We start from the raw sequence: 16,249 nt of genomic DNA, 5'->3' as shown, positions 1-16,249 counted from the left end.
AAACTCTGGATCCCACCCAGTTCGGGTTTGTGAAAGGTAGATCATGCCTCCTGAACCTGATCGACTTCTTTGAGGCAGTCAACAAAGCCGTAGATGAGGGTAAGGTGGTTCACATAGCCTACCTTGACCTCGCCAAGGCTTTCAACACCATTCACCATTCTGGAATTATAGCTAACCTCACTAAACCAGGTATAAATCCTTACGTCACAAGATGGGTCGCCAACTGGCTTACTGACAGAAACACACTGTAAAAGTTGCAGACTCCAAATCTGACTTCAAAGCAGTGACAAGTGGAGCACCACAGAGTTCCGTCCTAGGACCTCTCCTGTTTGGTATCTACTTCTCTGAAGTACAGGCTAACACAGAATGCCTCTGGCTAATGAAGTTCGCAGATGACTGCAAACTAGGAGCCATAGTCAAGTCCCCAAATGATGTGGACATCTTAGAGAAGGGCCTCGCTGAGACAGATGCCTGGTGTCAGAGCCATGGCCTCAAGCTCAATGTCAAAAAGTGCAGTGTCATCCCCTTTGGTAAAAACTCTGTACCCATGAACTACCACATAGGCAGCAATCTACTTAACACCGAATGTAAGATAAGAGACCTTGGGGCACAGGTGGACAGTAGTCTCTCCTTTGATAGTCACACCACAACAGTAGTCAGGAAGTCCTTCTATGTGGCACACCTCATCATAAAAGGGTAGAGTACAATGCCCCTTTTGGAATGTACCTCACAAGACATCTGCAGCAGCTGGAACGGCCACAGAAGTACCTCACAAAGACGATTACTGGCCTCAAACAAATGCCCTACACTGACCGCCTCAAAAAACTCCAGCTTTACTCCGTAGCATATCGCCTACTCTGAGGTGATCTCTGCCTAACATATAAAGCTAAGTCAAACCCACAGCTGTTGGACATGCTACACCTAAAGAAATCCAAATCTCTCCGAGCTACATGCTCTAGGGACCTAAACCTTGTCACCACAATAAACAAGACATGCTGGAGGGATAGATTCATGTCCCAGAGACTTCCCATACTCTGGAATAGGCTACTAATCTATGTCAAGTAAAGTTCTTCATTAGCATTCTTCAAGAAAAATCTTGATGAGTGGATGGGAAATAGGAAATACACCCTGGGGATCAATTCTGTGTCTCTGCTCGACAGTGGCACAGGAAAATAACTTTCTTGGGTTGTGTAAGCCAGGGAACCTTGTTGGCTCAGCTTATGCAGGCCCTTGGGCCGATAGCCTAATACCTACCTATGAACCTATGGTTAAAATATGATACTTTATACTTACAAAATGTTCTTTTGATGAGTTAATATGATTCAGTACTATTTACCATTAATATCAGTTAAAGCAGATTCCTAACAGTGAATATGTGGCAGACCCTTTCAATTTGGAAATTTGAGGAACATGGACTTTTAAGACCCAAAATGAGGAATGTTCATCATAATGAGGTACACCTGAGAGGTATGGTTAAATGTGCTGCTTTTTTAGGTATCCTGTTCCCATCAGTAGCCATCCTTTTTGACAAAAATAGTTTTCCTTCCCCTGATCTGTCCATGAATAACTTCAAAATATGTCTTCTTGTTTTCTCCTAATGCATCTCTCCCCATCTTTTTTAATGATGCTGGCTGGCCACTTGGATTCTATTTAAACTGTTGAAATACAAGTAAAACCATAATGCATGGGCAAATTATTTCTTGATACAATCCACAGAGAGGAAGAACTTGATCAACTCTGAATCATGGATGATTCAGACAACTCATCACACTGAAAGGTACTCAAAGACTGAAGATGTAACAGCACACGGAAGCACCTCAACTAAGAGCTTGAATTATGGAATCAGAAACCACTGTATGTACTGAAGCAAACATACATAAATGAGAAGCCCTTACTAAAGATAGAGCATAAAATATAACTGTGTACTGGAGATACCTGTCCCCTACCAAGACAATAAAAAAACATGCTACAGTCTCTTAAAACCTTGACATGCTAGTGTGTCCTTCACATATATGTAGCCCATTCAGCAATCCTCCAGGAGTAAAATACGTAAGTAAAGAATGACTTTCCCCATTCTAAACATTTTGCAGCACAAACACTGCTGAAGTTGCACGAGTGTATGGTGTCCCTGTATCCTCCACTGTTCTTACAGAATCAGAAAACACTGGCTGTAAATCTCAACTTCCTTTTGAATGATGGAACTAGCTTGAAGAACTGAGCCTGCTCCACTAGTTCCTGTCAGACAGACTGGTACTGCATGGTAATACTGAGAATAGTTACTCTGACAGTAACAATGAGTATCCTTTAGTAAATGCTTTCCCTTAGCCTGGCAATTGTAATAATGGCATCTGGGACTTATGGAATTAGCATAAACATCACTTACACCTGCTCACTGCCTCCAAGTCAAATGTGGCTGTAGTATCTAAAAGACAGGAATCAGAAGAGTAAGCACTGCTCAATCAAAACACTTATAAAGAGGACCCAGAAATGTGAGAATGGCTTGCCACTTAGTGCATTACTAAATATGCCATTTCAGTCTTTTCCTATGGGAGAAATAAATAGTCTTTTTATATGTGGTCGATTTTAAAGATCCTTCATAGTGGAAAAGGGCTTTTCCCATATCTGAAGGTCATTAAAAATACCATGGGTGGCTTCCCTAAAAAGCAACTTAGATAGTATTAAAGATTAATTCAATTCCTTGGAGAATAAAGACAAAAGCTAGGCTAGCTGTAATGCAGATACTAATACAAACTGTATTTGCTGTTGCTGCTGCATCAGTGGCATATAAAAAAATATATATGCAGTATATTCCCAAACAGACAGACAGACAGACACACACACACAAATGCACACGCACGCACACAAATTCACACACACACTCACACACACACACACACACACACACACACACACACACACACACACACACACACACACACACACACACACACACACACACACACACACACACACACACACACACACACACACACACACACACACACACACACACACACACACACACACACACACACACACACACACACACACACACACACACACACACACACACACACACACACATTCAGATGATTCTGGAAATGCCCATGAGCAACTTCTCAGCTGTTTTTTTTTCTTAGTGAATCTGGACACAGGGTTACATTTCTAGTGCCTGAACCTCTGACGACATCTGGAAATGGTCAAGCAGAAAAGAGACAAAGGAAGCAAAGTTCCACTGTGGCTGTTCTATACGAACTACTGCAGTACCTGCCAATGGTGAAAGAATCCACACACTGAAGCCCTTTGGTCTTTAATTCTTGCAAAAAATTAGAGCATTGCATTACCTGTCTCTACATCATTCTGCAAATGAATACGAAAACAAAGCTGCAGGCCAGAAGCCAGATGTTTCCACACTTGGAATACTGTATTCCAAAGAAGAGGTATGAATACAGAATACCCCAGCATTTCATTTGTGTCTGGCCAAGATATTTATTTATTAAGATGCTTTGTTTGAGAAGTATAATCTGTCCATCCATGAAATATTTCATTACACAAATAGCATCACAAAAAATGGTTCTCCTGAGAAAAGTTAGTGGAAGCCGTACCCATTATATGTCAGTTTCACAACAAGGAGTTTTGACTCATTCACCTTAAAAAGAGAAAAGATAAATCTGAAGAAGCATGAGAAAAAAAAAATTGCAGAGTACTTTCGCTGAACGGAAGCACAGCTAGGGTAGGATGAAAGGGGTAGCCCCTTTGGTCACAAGGTGTCAAGTGGTGCAATCGGCAGGTGCTGACTAGGTGATAATGCAATACTGGCATCCAGAAATAAATACTGATACTGCATTTACATTCAGGGTTGAAACACTTAGGCACTCCATGTAGGATCGAATCCTGTACTGGCATTCAGATGTGAATGCTGATGCTGTATTTGTGGTCACAGCTTAAGCACATTAGCACTCCATATGTGGCATTTAGACTCTAACAAGTCACTTGTTACATATGTAGCAAGTGGTTTGCTATTTTATCAGACCTTTTTTTGTCCTCAACTTAGAGTTGAGGGGTGCTAAATCAGGGAGGTGCAAAAAGTACAGTTTTGTACCTACCATAAATGTAGATGTTCGAGGATCCACATTGCTGCAGTCCTTACTATTGGGTAGTCCGCTGTCCAGTCGGCCCGAATACCAGAGTATATGGCTGACGTCGGTCAGGGCGCATTAGACTGACGTCAGTACGTCAGGGTACTAATGCGCATGACCGACGCCATATCCTCAGTCTTTTCTTGCCCCAGATGTCAGAAGACCCTAAAAAGACAAGGCCCAAAATACCTGCACCAAAAATATGTACAATATATACAGAAATATATACAAAAATATCAACATATAACCTCACCTACACAACCACCCCTAAACACAGAGGGGAAGGAGGGAGGGTAAATTGGACTGCAGCAATGTGGATCCTCGAACATCTACATTTATGGTAGGTACAAAACTGTACTATGTTCTTCGTTCCACATTGCTGCAGTCCTTACTATTGGGTAGAATCCCAAAGCAGAGGTAAGGGAGGCTGGCAAATCATAAAGAAGCAGGAGCTGACAACATGCCTTGCAAAATAGCTGTGGCAAAACCAGCCCTAGACTTAGAGTAGAGAGGAAGGTGATAATGCTTAGAGAAAGTATGCACTGAGCTCCATGTAGCTGCCTCCAAAATATCCTTAGTTGCCACCCCCCTTAGAAATGCTGTTGAAGTGGCAGTAGCCCTAGTGGAATGAGGCCTAATCCCAGCTGGAATCTCCTTGCCATGATGGGAATAACAAAATGAAATGCAAAACCCAATCCACTTAGAAATAGTTTGCTTAGACACAGGCTTGCCCTGAGAACTCAAAGCAAAAGAAACAAACAACTGCTGAGACTGCCTGAAGTCCTTAGTCCTGCTTAAATAATAACGCAACTGCCTATGTACATCTAAAGTGTGCAAAATCTTTTCCCCTTTATTTTGGGGATCTGCATAGAAAGTGGGCAAATGAATAGTTTGGTTTAAAGCCACACTAGAAACCACCTTAGGCATAAAGGAAGGATTAGTACGTAATGATACCCTATCCTTATGGAAAATCAGAAAGGGCTCTACTGCCATAAGGGCCTGCAACTCAGAAACCCTTCTTGCAGAAGTAATAGCCAACAAAAAGCAGTCTTCCATGACAAATATTTCAAATCAGCAGTACCCGCAGGCTCAAAAGGTTGTAGAGTAAGTTTTTCCAACACAAAATTGAGATCCCAAGCAGGAGTAGGAGCTCTACGTGGGGGTCTTATATTCTTTGCCCCTCTGAGAAACTGCTTGAACAAAGGATGCGAAAACAATGGTGGGTCACAATCATAGTGAGCTGAAATTGCTGCAGCATGAATCTTAATGGAAGAGAAGGACAAACCTTTGTCCAATAACTCAGTAAGATATTGAAGAGCCACACTCAAATTAGGCTCAGAAATATCCAAATTCCTTGCTGCACTCCAAAATAAAAATCTCTTCCATTTTTCTGCGTACACTTTCCTTGTACTAGGTCTTCTAGCTTCCATAATCACATTTAAAACTTGTTGAGGAAGTTGAGACCGGCTGTCTCTCAAAACAGAATATGCCAGGCTGTTAGATGAAGAGAGCGAAGCTTGACATTGAGCAGGTGGCCTTCTCTCTGAGACAACAGGTGTGGAATCAAGGGTAAAGGCCATGGAGGCTTCCTTACTAGACTCCTCAGTAATGGGTACCAGTGCTGCCGAGGCCAATCTGGAGCTATTAAAATCATCCTTGGCTTGTCTTGTCTGACCTTTAGAAGCACCTTTGGAAGAAGAGGAAGAGGTGGAAACGCATACACATGAAGATTTTCCCAACTGAAAGAGAGAGCATCCACTTTCCAAGCTGTGTGATGTAACCTCTTTGTGCAAAACTTTGGCAGCTGGTGGTTTAGTGGAGAAGCGAACAGATCTATGTCTGGAGTTCCCCAGGACACTGTCAACCTTTGAAATACATGAAGATCCAGTTTCCACTCGTGGGGATCCATGATTTGTCTGCTTAACACATCTGCTAAGGAGTTCTGTGCTCCGGCAGAAACCTTGCCTGAAGAGTTAGTTGCAAGCTGAGCAGTCTCCCATAAAATCATTGCTTGCCTGCATAGAGGATAAGAATGTGTTCCCCCTTGTTTGTTGATGTACCACATGACAGTTGTGTTGTCTGTTAGAATCAACACCTGCCCTGGAAGAAGTAACTCCTTGAAAGCCATTAATGCAAACTGGACTGCTAACATCTCCTTCATGTTGATATGTAGATGCTGTAGTCTGGCAGGCCACTTGTCTTGTATCCACTTTCCATTTAGATGAGCTCCCCAAGCAATGTCCGAGGCATCTGTCGTTAAAATCTGACTCGCCTCTGGCCGGGTCACAGAGAGTCCCTTGTTTAGGTGACATTCCTGAGCCCACCACAAAAATTCTTCTTGAAGGCAGGGTATTATTTGAATGACAGTGTGCAAATCCTGGCAGTGCTGTGTCCATACATTTTGAGATACCATTGTAGCTTCCTCATATGCAGTTTGGCATTGGGAAGCACCAGAATACAAGATGCCATGAACCCTAATGCTTGAAGGACTGTCCTTGCAGTCAGCACGGACTGATGAGATAGTTGATGGAAGTAATGTGATAGACTCTTTTGTTTGTCCGGGGTTAAAAGGGCCATCTGGGCTGCTGTATTCAGTCTCACACCCAGAAAGCACATGTCTTGAGAGGGTACTAGACTGGACTTTATTTCCTTCACAGAATACCCTAGGCATCTTAGCACTGCTATAACATATTCCAGATGCTGTAGAAGGTCTTCCTTTTCTTGAGCCAGAATCAGGCAGTCGTCCAAGTAAGGATAGATTTGAATTCCTTGTAGCCTGAAGTAAGCTATCACTGGAGCCAGAACCTTTGTGAATACTCTGGGCAGTAGATAAGCCAAAGGGCAATGCAGAGAACTGATAATGAGAATTTCCAGCTCGAAACCGCAGATACTTCCTGCAACTTAGCCTTATAGGCACATGAAGATAAGCCTCCTTGAGATCTAAAGTTACCATCCAGTGATCTTTGCCCAGCAGAGGTAAAAGCTGTTGTAACGTCAACATCTTGAACTTTGGAATGTCCAGATAAGTGTTGAGGAGAGATAAATCCAAAATTGGTCTCCACGTGTTCCCCTTCTTTGGTACTAGGAACAGGCGAGAATAAAAACCTAGGCCCCTTTCTGATACAGGGACTGGCTGAATGGCCCCCATCTGGAGTAACTGAGAAATTTGCTTGTGAGCCTCTTTTCTTTGTGGAGGAGGAACGTCTGGCATGCCTTTGAAAGGGGCAATGTATGGAAATAAAACCTGTAACCGTGGTGAATGATATCCAACACCCATCTGTCTTGAGTAATTAAATCCCAATTTTCTTTGAAAAGAGACAGTCTTCCTCCCAAAGGAGCTGCCAGACGAGAATCTTCTGGCAGCTGAAAAGGCAGGTCATTGGGTCTGTTTACGAAAGGACTGACCCTGCCCTCACCAGAAGTCTGAGCAGGTGAACTCCCTGTTCTAGGCCTAAAAGAACCTTGAGCTCTGCCCCTACCACGTCTAGACCTACCCCTAGACTGGGAGTCATAAGCAGGATACGTCCACCCCTTAGCAGGCCAATTTCTACTAAACTTGGTGGCTGCACCTGCAAAAATCTTTAACAGTTTGCATAGACTTAGCTTTGTCCTCCATTTTCTTTAAAACTGCTTCCACAGGCGAACCAAACAACACATCAGACTGTAAAGGAGCATCCAAAATCCTTGTCTTAACATGCTCAGCTAAATTCTGATCCCTCAACCAGGCATGCCTGCGAAGAACAGAACTAGTAGCAGCCACCCTCGAGAGGCCTGTACAGCATCAAAACCACATTGCAAAGAATGCTTACCTACTTGTTCAGACACATGAACTAAATCCAGCAACTCTTTACACTCAATACCTTCCGCCAAAGCATCCACCTTAGATTTCAATTGTGAAAGGAGATAATTTTGATATTTTAGCATGTGAAACTGACAATTCAACGCCTCATGGCTAGAGTGGAAGAAGTATACACTTTCTTTCCCCACCTATCCAAAGCCCTTGCCTCTTTATCAGTGGGAACAGGATTTTTAACCACAGAGGCCTTAACACCTTTAGGCCCCTGAGAAACAGTTTCTGGATCCGCCCTAGGACTCTTAAACAAATACTTATGAGCTTGAGGCACCCTATAGTACCTATCAGGTTTAACAGGAGCAGGAGGCAAAGAGTCAGGGTTCAGGGAAGCCTCTGCAAAAACATCTTCCACCACATTCAACACAGGAGGTATAGCTAAGGGCCTATGTTGGGGTAAAAATAAGAATTCCCTAAGCCTTTTCCTGGAATCAGAGTAATCTTGGCCTTCCCATTTAAAGTGTTCTCTCATGGAATGCAGAGTCTCTGAAAATGAGAAATCCTCAGGAGGAGAAGCTGTAGGAGTGGAATCATCCACATCAGAATCAGAATAAGGTGGAAACTCCTGCAAATCTTCCGCAGAAGACTCTGAAGCCTCTGAATACTGTTCCAAACACTCAAACTCAGGTTCCACCCTAGGCCTCTTATCAGGAGGGGGCATAGAACCTCTAATCATAGTAATCAAATCTTCTGCCATTTTAAGCATATGTTTCTTAGGCACAGAACCTGAAGTGCTAGGAGAAGCCCCCACTGAAGCTAAACTTGGCCTACCTCTCAAAGAAGTTTTGGCAACAGAAGGAGAGGCTCTAACTACCTTGGGAAGAGAGGGAAGAACAGTTACCTGAGAAGCCCCCTCAGCCTGGCCTACCTCCTGAGAAGGCACATCCTGTAACAGTAAAGTCTCTGCCTGAGACTCCAAAGAAACTCCTGGCAATACCTCTGGCTCCACTGAGCCTTCTAAAGAACCGACGTCCGGGACTGCCGGTTCATCAACCCTAGGCTTCGCTGTTTTGTCCTTGCGCTTCTTGACGAAGCGGGCCGGAGCATCCGACGGCATTTTATAATTGCAACGCTTCCCAAACACTAACCTGGCACAGTCTAACCTCCTCTTAATAGTGCGTTTGTTAAACCTAGCACAAGAGCGGCATCCAACAACGTCGTGCTCAGGCCCTAAACAAGGTATACACAAGGTATGGTAATCCCTATGAGGTATCTGTTTCCCACAAGAAATACAGTTATTCACTTTTTCTGACATCCGGTTAAATACTGAGGCAAGAAAACCAAAATGTTCCCAACGGGTACTTAGCCAACTCTGATTCGGTCTGAAACTCCGGTTTCGGAAATATTTCAGAACGCCAACCTGCACTCGCAAAACTGCTTCTGCATCGGACCATGCGGCAAAAAAGACTGAGGATATGACGTCGGTCATGCGCATTAGTACCCTGACGTACTGACGTCAGTCTAATGCGCCCTGACCGACGTCAGCCATATACTCTGGTATTCGGGCCGACTGGACAGCGGACTACCCAATAGTAAGGACTGCAGCAATGTGGAACGAAGAACATCCTAGTTGTGGTTCTGATTATGCTTAGTAACAGTAGGCAAGTGATACACTGAAAAAGATACTGTCAGAAAGGACAGACATCATACAGATGGCAGTGATGTGTATCGATGTGCATATGTAGGGATGGGGGGGGGGGTTCATTGCTGGAGAAAAACATCATTATAGAAGATACCAATTGCAGGCCTGACAGTGCTATGGAAAACCCTACCTGGTAAAGTGTGGTCACACAGTTGACCTCACTGAGCATCCTATGCAGACAGAAAGCTTATCATAAGATGTGATGAACCTAACAGTAGGCCTGCAGGAGATGGCAGCTGAAGGACGGATCTTGCTCTTGACCAAAAAGCAAGACAGATGCCACTTGGGATGGCGCATTCAATACAGAGAACTCCACAGTGCCAGAATCATACCTGTTACCAAAACTGGGTAACTACATCTGCGACACAGCCATCATGAATACACTCTGAAGAAATACAGTCTGTTTCAGGTGTCAAAGATTAAGTTAACCCAGGATTATGCTGTCCAGAAGTAGTGCAGGGGTGCTTCCTCACTCTCGGGACTCTAATGGATTAGATGACTTAAGACCAGAAGACACTGAAACTGACCTTCCCTGCTCACTGGGGATGTGACAGCTGAGATGATAAGCACCCCAGCACCTACAATGGACTCTGTAGAGAGGCCGCACATGGGGGCCTTATGTATGGACTTGTGCTCTCATCTTAAAACGTTCAGGCTTGTAAAATAAAACAAAAAACACCTCAGAGGATCTCTAAAGTGCCTTATTGCCTGTGTTCCTCTTTCTTTTACTGGAACTTCATCAGAATAAAAAACTGTAATTTGGTAAGGCCATTCATATACCTCATTAAACTCAACATGTGACCCCCTCCAACAAATCACAATACATTTCAATAATCACATTAAACCCATCAGTTATATTAAGCTTCTAGAATCTAAATACTACGCATATATTTATACTATTTAAGCATGGCAATAAAGCAGTCTCTAAGGTGAATTGCCAAAACAATTCCCTCTTTTCAACTTGTCTTTTAAGGTCTCCCCTCTCAGAGCCATTTTCACTTTTCTCAATGACCATAAAAGAACATTTTTTTTTTAAATAAAGTTTATTTGGCAACCTGTGTGTGTCTTGTAACACATACTATGTACGAAGGATTATTAGAAAATTGAGAGAATGAATACACAAACACAATTATTCAATTAAACAGCAAAAAAATAAATAATGCTTTAGCAAAACACTGTATGAGATGTAAACACGTTGAGTGAAATGAAGTTCATAAATGGTTTTGCTGAATGACAGCTTTTTTTAATCTGATGAAGCTCCAGAAAATAATAGTAACAAAAATGCTAAACCTTTTAAATCATTTCCAAGGTGTTGTTTTGTTTTATTTTGAGACCGATTTGTATTAACAAGTGCAAGAATGCTTGTTATTTATATTTGGACCTTTCACGCATAAGCAAAACATATTTGGACAAGTAACCCTCCATGAAATCCTTTGTTCACTGTTCCTTTCATTAGCCTTCACACTCCATTTGGAGCAAGCAGCCATGGAGCAGATGATGTCAGACATTGACTGATACTGGTGGCAAATGGCAACATTAATGTATTTTCAGCTGTTCTCAACATCATTTACAAGTCTAAGTCAATATTGGTAATACCTGTGGTGATCCTTACCTCGGGAACAATCTGTCGCTTAGTAAGATCTGATGACTAAGGCCTACATTTTTCTTTAGCCATAAAATGAAGGTATTTTGCTGCAATGAATGCAATGAGAAGATCTGGTCAGTACTAGTGGTGGTAAACAAGTTGATGTTCAAAAACTAAGCACAGCAAATTTCACAACCCAACTGCGGAAACACCAGAGTGAGTTGAGAGGCCCTACCTTTTCCTGGTTCTGGTACTGACAGTTATGAGGCAGAATCTGCAAAGGAAAATAAATCCCTTTAGATGTGTGCAGTCTCAAAGCCCCCTCAGTTTACCAGCTGACATGTCTTGAACACCCTAAGGCTTGACTCAGTAATCTCCTTACCAACTCATGAATGGTGTTAATGCATCTACCACCTGTTCTGTAAAAAAAAAAAAAAAAAATCCTCATGTTACTCCCACACCACTCTAGTTCTGAGTTTGAATTGCATATTCTCAGTTTTCTTCTAATTGGCATCCGATCCAGAGGATCCTGCCCAATGACAATTAAGGCCCATTCATTCCTCCTAATAAGGCATGGGTATTCACGATTTACAACCACTGCAGCAAGAAGAAAAGTTATTTTACCACTGCCGTATCAAATGAGGTGTCAGATACAAAGTGGAAACATAGAGGTCAGGTGCTCAGCTTCCCACATGCACCTTAACCCATACCACAGCCTACTGCCACCTTACTTTTGTGTGTTTCAGTAATATAAAACTTTGCTTTTACAGTTCTCGGATCATCACTGACAGAAGCAGTAGAGACAATGCCATTTAAGTACATATATCACAGAAGGAAGCAATGCTTCTGTTTCGGAACTCACCTTGCCAGCATCTCAAGTAACAACAACATCATGGCTCTGTTGCTGACATATTTTAACAATGTGCTGTTGCTCCAAAACATACATAATCAAAACACAAACATCAAAACCACCAGGGTGCTTGGCTAGCCCAGCTTATGATAAAGTCTTGATGAAATTTAATGATGACATCATAGCACTGTTTTTCCTCCAGCTGTTACAGACCCGATAAATATGTTATACTTACATATAAGCCAATGACATAAGACCCTCTTCTATCCTCATCACAATATGTACATATTTGAATATGGTATCCATACCCTGACATCCACTCAAGGCCAGCTGTCTTACCAGCTTAATTTCGCAATAAATAGTATAATGTCTTGCTGATAACAAAAAAAGCAGTCTGGTTTCACATAATAAGTGATGTTCTACTGCCCCCCCACCCCCACCAAACAGTGCAGGGAGAACACTTACCCATTCTACACTGTGACTCCTGGTATTCTGCCAGCATTTTTTCCAGTTGTTTGTATCGGCCTGCCAGGTGTTGTTTGTTGTATTCTAGCTGAGGCTGCAGAGAAAGATTCTCTTCAGCCAATCTACGGTTTGAAGCCAGCAGCTTCTCACGCTCCGTCTGCATAGCCTGGAACTGTGAAAACAGGAAGAAGGTACTAAGATGGAAAAGTACTAAGTGAAGAAAATAAAACACAAGTGCAATAATATGAAATACCCATTCTGATAATTTGTGTGATGCATTAAACTTTGCATTATCGCAAAAGGATGCAACTTTTTTACAGTGGCATTTTTAAATCAAAAGTATAAGAGAAAGAGAAAAATATTTGGGCTTGCTGCACTGTGACTTAACAGATGCATTATCTCTCTCTCTCTATATATATATATATATATATATATATCTATATCTATATATATATATATATATATATATATATATATATATATATATACACACACATATATATATATATATATATATATATATATATATATATATATATAATACACATACATGTGTGTGTGTATATATATATATATATATATATATATATATATATATATATATATATACACAGATACATATCTATATATATATATATATATATATATATATATATATATCTAAATATATATATATATAAAAAAAAAATATATATATATATATATATATATATATATATATATATATATATATAAAAATATATATATATATATATATATATACACACCCATACACAGTGGATATAAAAAGTGTACACACCCCTGTTAAAATGTCATGTTTCTGTGATATAAAAAAATGAGACGACAATAAATCATTTCAAAACTTTTCTCACCTTTAATGTGACCTATAACCTGTAGAATTCAATTGAAAAACAAACAAATCTGTTATGGGAAAAATATAAAAAATAAAAAACATACAATAAGCCAGTTGTATATGTGTGCGCACTCTCAACCTAATACTTTGTTGAAGCACCTTTTGATTTAATTACAGCATTCAGTCTTCTTGGGTAGGTCTATTAGCATGGCACATCTTCACTTGGCAATATTTGCCCACTCTTCCTTGCAAAAGCGCTCCAAATCTGTCAAATTGCGAGGGCATCTCTTGTGCACAGCCCTCTTCAGGTTACCCCACAGATTTTCTACTGGATTTAGGTCTGGGCTCTGGCTGGGCCATTCCAAAACTTAAATTTTCTTCTGGTGAAGCCATTCTTTTGTTGATTTGGATGTATGCTTGGGGTCATTGTCGTGTTGAAAGGTGAAATTCCTCTTCATCTTCAGCTTTCTAGCAGATGCCTGAAGGTTTTGGGCCAAAAGTGACTGGTATTTGGAACTGTTCATAATTCCCACCACCTTGACTAAAGCCCCAGTTCCAGCCGAAGAAAAGCAACTCCAAAACATGATACTGCCACCACCATGCTTTACAGTGGGGATGGTATTCTTTTAGTGATGCAAAGTGTTGTTTTTGTGCCAAACATACCTTTTGGAATTATGGCCAAAATGTTCAACCTTAGTCTCCTCAGACTATAACACATTTTCCCACATGCTTTTGGAAGACCTGATGTATTGTTTTGCAAATTTTAGCTGGGCCTAGATGTTTTTCTGTGTAAGAAAAGGCTTCCGTCTTGCAACCCTACACCATAGTCCGGTCATATGGAGAATATGGGAGATTGTTGTCACATGTAGTACACAACCAGTACTTGCCAGAAATTCCTGCATCTCTTTCAGTGTTGCTGTAGGTCTCTTGCCAGCCTCCCTGACCAGTTTTCATCTTGTCTTTTCATCAATTTTGGAGGGACGTCCAGTTCTTTGTTAAGAAGGAACATGACAGAATGCTAAGATTTATGTCAGAATTTTACAACTCTGTAGGACACAGCTGCATACTTCTAAGGAACATGCCAGAACCCAAGAGTACGATAAGTATATTTAAGCAATAGACGTTGGTGTGGTATATAAAGATTTAGCCATGGTTGGTGTGGTTTAATCACGAGGGCGAAGCCCGAGTGATTAAATAAAGCCAACCATGGGTAAATCTTAATATACCACACCACAGAGTTGGTTATTGCTGTTATACAATGACATTATTAAAAAAAAAAATGTACTTTTCTTAAATAATGTCTTTGTATAACAGCACCGTGCTGTCCTTCCGCTTTTGGTAATATCCTGTTGCCTTTTTTGATGTATTGCACATGCATATGGGACTTGCATTCCCATGCATACCCAGTACATCAGTGATTTGGAAAGGAAGCAACGGAAAAAAGAAGGTCTTTGTCTGTTTTTGTTTTCTTTTTTTTTTTTTTAATTAAAAAAAAGTTTTGGATAGTTTAGGGGTAGGAGAGAGAGACAGAATGGAGGAAACACAAGGAAAATCAGTACGTGTCTTTAGTTTTGAATAAGGTACCTGCTTTTCCTAGTATTTGCTCCGTCCTGTCTCTCTGCTACATTCGGAGTCTGGACTACAGATACTTTTTTATTTTTATTAAAAAGAAATTACACTTACAGTATATAGCAATGGAAAAAAGTCCGGGCAACCGTACCGTTTTCCAGTGGTATATGCTAGGATTTACAACGGGCATGCTGATTGGGTTGACCAATCAGAATGCTCGTTTTGGAATATTAATAACCAGTCATTGTATAATCTCGAATAACACAGTTGTCACTGACTCAACCAGTACTTGAGAGCTCACTGCCATAATTCTCTTCCTGCCATCAATATGAGGGGTTGAACCACCCCAGCCCAGATTGAAAGGGAGATGGCCATTCTGTACAGGTGTGGTCACTAAGTGTCAATATGCAGCCTTCTTCCTACCCTTCTTAGAAAAAATGTTGTTTAGCACAATCAGAGGCAACACTGTGGCTATAACTGCAGCCCATATGTGATACATTTCAGTGGAAATCACTGAGTCAGTCAGTACAGTCAAAGATACATCACAGAACTAAGTAGTAGGCTGAGGACATACAGAAAGTCCCTCTGCTACATTAAATAATGGAGAAATATTTGCTCAAAGACCTACAGATCATAACAAAGGAAATAACATATCTGTAGGCATGCACAGCACACATTCTCCCTTTTTAAAGGGATACTCGTAACCAGATGTCAAATTAAAACACATAACATTACTAATTACATTAGCTTCATGACACAATATCCAAGTCATTTTCCTAGAGGCAAAGCACTAACAGGGCTTATTATGGATTAAATGGACTGATTTGAAATTATTTCACTGTTTTTGAGCATTTTTAGTAGTTATATTAACTTCCACTTTTGCTGTAACTACCAGAACGAATGACAGTGGACGTCAACTAATTTACTGTTCTTCAGATAGTTATGTTAAAACAGGAGACATTATACTGGCTTTTACAGTGCTTATGATACATAACATTAAGAAAACTATTTTAAGAACTATCCAATTCAAACCTGGTAACCAGGCAAGAGATACGTAATATTCGTCATCCAAATCTCTCTCAGGTGTTCAGTTCTTTCTCCAAACTACACTACATTTTCTGACCTGATTACTATATATTCTTGTCTGCAGTAAAATTAAAGCAATGTTAGTATGTAAGGTGACTGCAACCTGCTCAACCTTTACTGGGTGGGACTTCACAGAAGTATGTATATAAAGAAAATATAATTCTAAATGAAGCACATCACTGCTGCTGGCCTACAGGTAAGTTACTTGAT

At 40.9% G+C, this 16,249-nt stretch overlaps 1 protein-coding gene across 1 annotated transcript in view; it reads right to left on the bottom strand.

The window, feature by feature from the left end:
* Nucleotides 1-12,699, bottom strand: part of VPS37D (VPS37D subunit of ESCRT-I) — a 343,590-nt gene extending 330,891 nt beyond the window's left edge. Inside the window, exon 1 of the mRNA XM_044054138.1 lies at nt 12,532-12,699. Within this exon, the coding sequence (XP_043910073.1) occupies nt 12,532-12,694 (163 nt within the window). The 5' untranslated portion in view covers nt 12,695-12,699. The remainder of the gene's footprint in view (nt 1-12,531) is intronic.
* Nucleotides 12,700-16,249: the final 3,550 nt, after the last annotated feature.

This window comes from Protopterus annectens, chromosome 13.part0 (assembly GCF_019279795.1).
Source record: "Protopterus annectens isolate FY-2018-M chromosome 13.part0, PAN1.0, whole genome shotgun sequence".
Classification (NCBI taxonomy): domain Eukaryota; kingdom Metazoa; phylum Chordata; order Ceratodontiformes; family Protopteridae; genus Protopterus; species Protopterus annectens.
This window is presented reverse-complemented; position numbering and strand designations above follow the sequence as displayed.